General features: G+C 30.2%; 1 protein-coding gene across 1 annotated transcript in view; it reads left to right on the plus strand.

Moving 5' to 3' along the window:
* The window catches only part of LOC137622026 (dipeptidase 1-like), a 36,195-nt gene that overhangs the window by 2,463 nt on the left and 23,732 nt on the right, over positions 1-10,000 (plus strand). The window contains exons 2-3 of the mRNA XM_068352508.1: positions 2,960-3,110; positions 3,685-3,748. Coding sequence (XP_068208609.1) covers positions 2,960-3,110; positions 3,685-3,748 — 215 coding nt within the window. The remainder of the gene's footprint in view (positions 1-2,959; positions 3,111-3,684; positions 3,749-10,000) is intronic.

Genomic DNA, 10,000 nt, shown 5'->3' on the forward strand with positions numbered 1-10,000 from the left:
TAATGAATCCAGTGCTGGATTATCCCTAACGCTAACCAGGCTGGATCGTAGGAGGCCTAGCAAGAGCAGGCCCTATGTAACTTTTTTCTTCCTTTCAGTGTTAAAGGGGAAAATTTTGGAATATTTTCTTCATTTGTAATATTATAGTTATAAATTGTGCGAAAGGAGAGGGAGAAATTCGCGGGTGGGGGTTGAGGTTGGGAGGTGTCGAGGAGCCACCCCCCAAAAAAGACCTCGAAGCCTAGGGGCATAAAAAACCTCTAAGCCTAGGGGCTCAAAAAACCTCGAAGCCTAGGGGCTCAAAAAACCTCGAAACCTAGGGGCGCAAAAAACCTCTAAGCCTAGGGGCTCAAAAAACCTCGAAACCTAGGGGCGCAAAAAACCTCTATGCCTAGGGGCTCAAAAAACCTAGAAGCCTAGGGGCTCAAAAAACCTCTAAGCCTAGGGGCTCAAACCTCGAAGCCTAGGGGCTCAAAAAACCTCGAAGCCTAGGGGCTCAAAAAACCTCGAAGCCTAGGGGCTCAAACCTCGAAGCCTAGGGGCTCAAAAGACCTCTAAGCCTAGGGGCTCAAAAAACCTCGAAGCCTAGGGGCTCAAAAAACCTCTATGCCTAGGGGCTCAAAAAACCTCGAAGCCTAGGGGCGCAAAAAACCTCGAAGCCTAGGGGCGCAAAAAACCTCTAAGCCTAGGGGCGCTAAAATCCTCTATGCCTAGGGTCTAAAAAACCCCGAAGCCTAGGGGCTAACAAAACTCAAAGCCTAGGGGCTTAAAAAACCTGTAAGTCTAGGGGCTCAAAAAACCTCTAAGCCTAGGGGCTCAAAAAACCTTTAAGCCTAGGGACTCAAAAAAACTCTAAGCCTAGGGGCTCAAAAAACCTCGAAGCCTAAGGTCTAAAAAAACCTCAAAGCTTAAGGGCTAACAAAACTCGAAGCCTAGGGGCTCAAAAAACTTCGGAGCCTGGGGGCTAAAAAAAAAACTCGAAGCCTATCGGCTCACAAAAACTCGAAGCTTATGGGCTAACAAAACTGGAAGCCTAGGGGCTAACAAAACTCGAAGCCTAGGGGCTCAAAAAACCTCGAAGCCTTGGAGTTCTGTCATGACTAATACAGTATGTAATGAATCTGTCCGTTAACAATTACAAAATCTCAAGTAAATACAAAACATTATCATGCACTTAATAACGATTTGCCAGTGCAATGCAATTGCAAACATGTGGACTGATCTTCCTAACTGGGTAGTTGAATCGGTAGAACTTCAAAAGTTCAAACTTGCAGCAAATGTTTTCATGTTGAACAGGCTGACATAAGTGTCTTTTTATAGTTTATAAACGAAATATCTGTTTTAATGTTGTTATTGTTTGCAAAATATTTCATTTTAATTGTTCATTACTTGTTATAATCGTTTATTTAGATCCTTATTTCCTTTCCTCACTGAGCTATTTTTCCCTGTTGTAGCTCTTGCTTTAGGCTTATAGCATCTTGCTTTACCAACTAGGGTTGTAGCTTAGCTAATAATAATAATAATAATAATAATAATAATAATAATAATAATAATAATAATAATAATAATAATGTGCACTGGTGATAATAACAATAATAATAATAATAATAATAATAATAATAATAATGTGCACTGGTAATAATAATAATAATAATAATAATAATAATAATAATAATGTGCACTGGTGATTATAATAATAATAATAATAATAATAATAATAATAATAATAATAATAATAATAATAATAATAATAATAATGTGCACTGGTTATACTATACAGTCTGTAAACTCCCAAAAGTCTGGTACCATAAAACTCTTTTCAATGAACATATAAGTCAGAAGGAATATTTTCTTTGTTTTTTGATAAACTTTAATACTCTATAAAATTTCATTAAAATATAATATAGAAAATTTTTTTCATTAAAAGGGGTTTTAATTATCAGCGTTTTGAAAATATTTTTTTCTATTCAAATCTTTCAAGATTATTTTTTTTTTTTGGTTTAGATATTATTTTAGTTTATTTGTATAGCATTACTTTGTACAGCTTCATTTATAAAGTTTTTGAAAAGCTAATTATAATTTTTTCTCGGGAGATTCCCAGGAAATTTCTTGTGAGAAATTCTTTGCTTCTTTTTGAATCGATTTTTCTTATTTTATTTAAAAAAGAATTTTTTTCAAGTGGTTACTTTTTACCCCTTTAAACGTGTATGTATATATATACATACATATATATATATATATATATATATATATATATATATATATATATATATATATACATATATATATATATATATATATTCAAAAAGGCTGAAAGTAACCAATTTAAACTTATATTTTCAAATAAATTAAGAGGAATATGTATATATATATATATATATATATATATATATATATATATATATATATATATATATATATATATATACATTTACCTCTTTCTGTAAACTACCCTCCTATTTACGTTTCTTATTAGAAAATCATCTCATAATTTTACAAGATTTTTCATTAAGATGTATATTATTTTATTATTATTATTTAAAAGTCCCTTCGTATTTCTAAAGGCCAATAATACAATTAATTTAATACTGTCAATTAATACTCTTTAATGATATCCCTGACGAATATATATATATATATATATATATATATATATATATATATATATATATACACATATATATAACTATATATATACATTTATATATATACATATATATGCATATATATAATATATATATATATATATATATATATATATATATATATATATATATATATATATATATATATATATATATATATATCCATTTTGAAAATGACCTTCCAATTTAATGAAAATTTAATTCACATTTTTTTCGAGGAATAAATTTCTTGAACTGGAAACCTTTGGAACTTTTGGATGAAAAGCCAGATCTTCAATAAGGATCTCAATCATGATAATGACTTTTTCTTTCAGGTATTGAAACCGAATTCAAGAGAGGGCGAGTGTCCAGCCTACTGGGCGTGGAAGGTGGTCACAGCCTAGCTAGCAGCATGGGCGTAGTTCGAGCGCTCTACGATTTAGGCGTACGTTATATCACGCTCACCCATAAATGCCATACTCCGTGGTAAGTTGTACGCCGATAAACTATTCATACAATCGTATATATCTGTGTATGAATCTATATATTATAATTATAAATGTGTATTTACTAATATATATATATATATATATATATATATATTAATGTATGTATATATATACATACTGTATATATTTGTATATATATATATATATATATATACATATATATATATATATATATACATATATATATATATATATATATATATATATATATACATATATATATATACAGTATATATATATATATAAATAAATAAATATATATATATATATATATATATATATATATATATATATATATATATATCATACATACATGCTGACACAAACAAATATGTGTGTGTATATATATACTGTACATATATATATATATATATATATATATATATATATATATATGCGTGTGTATATATATGAAATTCCTATGGATTCAAACGAGTAAAATCAGTTAAGTTTTCTCCCTGACAATACATCAAATCTAATGAAATAACATCCTAGCTGAAGTAGTATCCTTCCAACTCAATGAAAACACCAAACCTCTTATTCCCACAAAGGGCAGAGTGTTCGGAAAGCGGCAGTTCCGAAGCCAACGCTAAAGGCCTGACTCCCTTCGGTCAGGTAAGATGAGAAAGTTTCGTTTTATCTCTTTCAAAACTTATTAATGAGTCAAATCTATATATAGATGTACAACGTAATGTCCTTTGGTGCAAGCTATGTCCTTTTGTAGCCCAGAACCGATAAAGATAAGGAATAGTTTTTATCCATTTGTAACTTGGAGCCAATAGAAAAAGGTAATTATTTTTGTCCTGTTGTAGCCCAGAGCCGATAAAAATAAGCAACAATTTTTGTTCTTTCGTAGCCCAAAGCCGATGAAAAATATTTCCTTTTGTCTTTTTGTAGCCGAGAGCTGATGAAAATAAGTAATTATTTTTGTCGTTTGTAGCCCATAGGCGATAAAAATAAGTAATACATTTTGTCTATTTGTAGCCCATAGCCGATAAAAATAAGTGATAAATTTTGTCTTCTTATGGCCAAGTGATTATTAAAAATAAGTGATTATTTTTGTCTTTTTGTGGCCCAGAGCCGATATAAATTATTACTTTTGTCCCTTTGTAGCTTATTTTTGTCTTTATGTAGCCCATGGCCGATAAAAATCATTACTTTTGTCCCTTTGAACTGATAGAAATAAGTAATTATTTTTTGTCCCTTTGTAGCTTAGAGCCCATAGAAATAAGTAATTATTTTAGTCCTTTTAAAGATCAGAGCCGATAAAAATAAGTTATTATTTTTCAAGAGCAAAGTCTAGTGAGAGGTGTAACCTAATGTCCTTTTGTAGCCCATATCCGATGAAACGAGGTCTCAATGCTACCCACCCAGTAGTCTATAAGTTTTATTCCAGCTACAACCAGATTGTGGAATGATCCTCCTAATAAGACAGTTGAATCGGTGGAACTTCGATAGTTTAGTCTTGCACCGAATGTTTTTATGTTGAACAGGTTGCTAAATGTCTCTCTCTATACTTTATGCAAAAACAAATTATTTTAATGTTGCTACTGTTTTTATCATATTTTATAGCGATTGTTCATTTCTTCTTTGGTAATTTATTTCCTTATCCTTTCCTCACTGGGTTATTTTTTCGGCTTTTCCAATTAGGTTTGCAGCTTAGCTAATAATAATAATAATAATAATAATAATAATAATAATAATAATAATAATAAAAATAATAATAATAATTAACAGGAAGTTTAACTACTTAGGATGTAGTAGGACACAAAAATCAATTCTCAATGAAACAAAAAAAAAAAAAAAAAAAAAAAAAAAAAAAAAATCCAAATCTGACATGAATAGGAATAAAGAGTCAATTAACCTTGTAGTTCGCATTAACCAATCTATCAACTCCATAAAAGTGTTCTGATTGCATGATTGCATTGATAAGTTGCTGAATTTTTTTTTTTTTTAAGAATTTTCTTTTTAATGGGTGACCGCCCCGTGTATACCAGAAACCGTTGGCATGTACTCTCTCGTTACTATCCCATCCAGGTACTCAATATATAAATAAAGGATTTATCACAAACCTTATTATTATCATTATCATTATTACTCACTAGGCTACAACCCTAGTTGGAAAAGCAGAATGCTATGAGCTAGAGGGCTCCAAAAGAGAAAATAGCCCCGTGAAGAAAGTAAATAAGGAAACTCCAAGATAAGTAATTAAAAATTAAATTAAACATTCTATGAAGAGTATCCGCATATAGACTATAAAAACTTTAAAAAAAAACAAAATGTGGTGGATGGTGAGTTATAATGAGACCCGAAAGTCGATAAATATGCTGCCGTGAGCATCAATCAAAATTTGCTTTTAATCATAAATTTTTCGGAATTAATCAAAGACTCGTGTATTGTTGTATAAACTTACAATTCAGTTCCATCCCCTACAATAAAAACACATTTGTTTCAGATATTATCAAATACACAGTTAAAAATTTGCATTAAAAAAACGGTAAATGTCTAGCAACATTTATTCCAAAATTTTTACCGTTTTAAAAACGGATATATTGACGTAACGGAGTGATATTACGCTTACCAACCCGTAAAAGATAATAAAAACGTATAGTAAAATTACCTTCGCCCGTATTTTACTGAAATACGGTTGTAAACAATATATTTTACGGAGAATTTCCGATTAAAATTACAGTTTTTTAACAGTGTACCCAGATTTTTTGTCGTATCATTAAGGCTGTTTGTACCTTAGTCATCCATATGTGTGATAGTTACAAGTGATTTTTGAGGTGGTAATAAGTTATAATAATTGACTGGCAGAGAAGGAACTGGAGTGACAACTACAAAAGATATAGAAGGAGGGTTTGGATCTAATTTATATCTGATCAAGTCATTATCCATATCCGTTTAAATTTTATGTCTGCTATTCTGTATATCATTATACCTCATGGAGTGTTCTGAAGACATGACGAAGACAACAACAACAACAATGATAATAATAATAATAATAATAATAATAATAATAATAATAATAATAATAATAATAATAAAATTTACAGATTGATTCTGAAGTAACAGAACTATTATCGCGATTTGCAATAAGTTATAAGTCAAATATAATTAACTCTCTACCAACAGAAATAAATAACTAAGAGAATAAGAGTTATATATAATATAACCATAACGAGGAATGAAGTACATTATTTCACAAAGAGTTTCGACACAACACGGGGCATACACTTGAAATTGCTTTTGAAATATACTCTGCTCTTACACAATGTTTTTTTTTTTTTTTTCCCCGCCGTGAAATAATTCCTAGTTGCATAACGCCAAATATAGATTTTTTTCCCAATTCCTGAACGAATCTTAAGGCTCCATCACTGTGCAAATAACTTAGTTGCCTACACAGAAACAATAAAGACTTACACGACTGCGCCAGACAAGAACACTGGCTGCTATCAATAACTCATGTTACTATGCACTGCGATGCAAAACAATTTTCCCTGAGGCAATTATGTGGGCTTTTACTTTTGTTTAGCAACAGGAAAGCATTCTTAAAATATTTTATTTTTCCTTGTTTCATTTCCTCACTGGGCTATTTTCCCTGCTAGGGCCCCTGGGCTTATAGCATTCTGCTTTTCCAATTAGGCTTGTAGCTTAGTAAGTAAGTAATAATAATAATAATAATAATAATAATAATAATAATAATAATAATAATAATAATAATAATAATAATTACAATGACCAGCTGATCATAGGCAGCGAAGGTAGAATTGTTAGAGGGAATGATGGTACTCCACAGAGAATATGGTTACCCATGGAATGCAAAAGGTCCTGTAAATATATTTTGGATGCGTGGGACACACATCTAGACGTCAATTTTATCTTTTGCATGATTCCAGTGTGCATACGGATCCATGGAAACCGGTACTAAAAATATAACCTTTGTACTGAATATATTTTTTTCGCTATTTTTACGCCAAAACACTAAACATGCAATAAACATGTTGATAAGCATGGCACTCAAAAGAAGTCTTGCTAACGAAACTTTCACGCAAAAAAAAGAAAAAAAAAAAAGAAAAAAAAAAAAAAAAAAACATATTTACACATGGAAACAAAATCAAACTGTTAAAATAATGTTCAAAAGTAGTAGTTAACATATTTACTTACGTACACACACACACACACACACACATATATATGTATATATATAAAATATATATATATATATATAATATATACATACATATATATATATATATATATATATGTATATATATAATATATTCATATTATTAATGTATGTGTATATATAAGCTTAGGCACGTTCTTTGATGTATGTGACTATCAATATACTGTACGTGGAGCGAGGTAGTGGGGAAAAAGTGCAATTGACGATACAAGCAACAGATTTGGAATGGGAACTCTTATTATATCCATAAATCAAAATCAACATCCAGACACCTCTAAATATGACTATTTACCAAGATGGCTGACACTTTCAAAATAGCGGCAAATTTGCTCTATTTCTTTTAATATTTTCATTCCATAAGCCTTCTAAAGTTACATACAATCCATATAATGATTGCGAATTAAGGTTTTGGCACTCTTACTGTTATTAAGAGATAAAGCGAAACCCTCTTTCTAATATGGCAACCATACTCCCAAAATGGCCACCAAAGATATGGCAATATGTTTCGTGTATCAATCAGATTTATCAAGTGGAGCTGCAGACAGCTGTGCAGTTAAGTCCAGAATTGCAGCACTTGCACCTACCACAACATTCCTTCTTGCAGCCACACTTATTCAATTCTTGGTATGATTTTGCTACTACCGCCAAGACTGTCTAATACAGAAACCAGACACCACCAATCAGTTGCCATCCCCAGTATCTTGGAATGGGCAAAACTGAAGGACACACTGAAGACTGGCCACAAATGTGCTCTGTCTGAAAGGCATTTCTCTTGCAATGCTCTCTAAGAGCAGCAGCAAATAAATATCTTATTACAAAAATACACAAATAAATATCTTATAATAAAAATACACAAATAAATATCTTATAATAAAAATACACAAATAAATATCTTATAATAAAAATACACAAATAAATATCGAATAAAAATGCATGAGTAAATATATTATAACAAAAATACACAATTAAATATCTTATAATAAAAATAAACAAATGAATATTTTATATTAGAAATACACAAATAATATCTTATAATAAAAATACACAAACAAATATCTTATAATAAAAATACAAAAATGAATATTTTATATTAGAAATACAAAAATAAATATCTTATAATAAAAATACACAAATAAATATCTTATAAAATACATAAATGAATATCTTATAATAAAAATACACAAATAAATATCTTATAATAAAAATATACAAATAAATATCTTATAATAAAATACACAAATTAAATAGCTTATAATAAAAACACACAAATAAATATCTTATAATAAAAATAAACAAATTAATATCTTATAATAAAAATACATAGCTGCACAGATAGATAGATCGAGCGACCCTTTCCCTTGGCCCTCGATAGACACCAAATTGAAAATAATCTCCTTAAGTGTTCAAGGATTACCTTTGGATTAGCTGATGGAATTTCCACGTAATCCGAAAACTAATAGCGCAAAAAAGGAAGCGCACGATGCGAATAGAAATAAAAGAGATGAAAATAGAGAAGGAAAAATCCCTGGGCGCTAGTTCGTGCGAAAGTGCAGATCCTCTGCATATAACGGCGAGGGAATCCCTCTCGGTAGAATCTGCACTGAGATGGAGACATTTTATATGTTGATCGATTGGTTTGCTTCCCTATGGGTCTCGAGACGTTTTATTTCAATGTCTTTAAGAATAACTTTAATGTTAATAATACAGGTGATTAGGTTTAATGTGTTTTTGTCAGTTGTCATATTTTTTTATGAATTGGATTATTGGTAAATCTTAGAAATTCGGATTTAAATTCATGGCCATGAGGATCACACATACATTAATTTATATACAGTTTATATACATATATATATATATATATATATATATAATGTATATATCTATATATACATTATATATATATATATATATATATAAACTGTATATATCTATATATACATATATATATATAAATATATATATGTATATAACTATATATACATATTATATATGTATATAACTATATATACGTATATATATATATACATATATATATATATGTATATATATACATATATATATATATATATATGCATTATATATATTATATATATATATATGTATATACACAATATAATCAAATGGAGACGTTTCCAGTCCTCAGCCATGTTATTGTTCATGTTTGGGGTATGGCCAATTTCATCACCTGGTCACTACTCACAGTAAACCAAACTAGTATGGGTAGCCCGATTAGTACAGCTTTTCTGATCATTGCAATACAAAACCCCTTTTAACCACGTCAAGGTAATCCCTACTTTAAAAAAGATAAATAAATACGATCAGCGACCAGTCCCCCCCTCCACCCAAGCTAGGACCAGGGAGGGCCAGGTAATGGCTGTTGATGACTCAGCAGGTAGACATATAGGCTCCTGCAAACTCCTCATCGTTTGCTCTAAATCCAACTTTCTCCCCCTCTCTCTCTCTCTCTCTCTCTCTCTCTCTCTCTCAATTCCTTCTACTACCTCCTTCTAATGGTTGTATCACATTTAATTCTTTCCGTTTTCTTAAATTTGCAGATATAACACTGTTTATTTTGTTCTCTCGCTCTCAGAAGAACAACGTTTCCCTTTGAAATCCAGTCTTCTCTCTTAACTCATTTCAATCTCTAATTTTCCATTTCCCTTCTTCCTGTTCGACTA

The sequence above is a fragment of the Palaemon carinicauda genome, chromosome 28 (genome assembly GCF_036898095.1).
Source record: "Palaemon carinicauda isolate YSFRI2023 chromosome 28, ASM3689809v2, whole genome shotgun sequence".
NCBI lineage: Eukaryota > Metazoa > Arthropoda > Malacostraca > Decapoda > Palaemonidae > Palaemon > Palaemon carinicauda.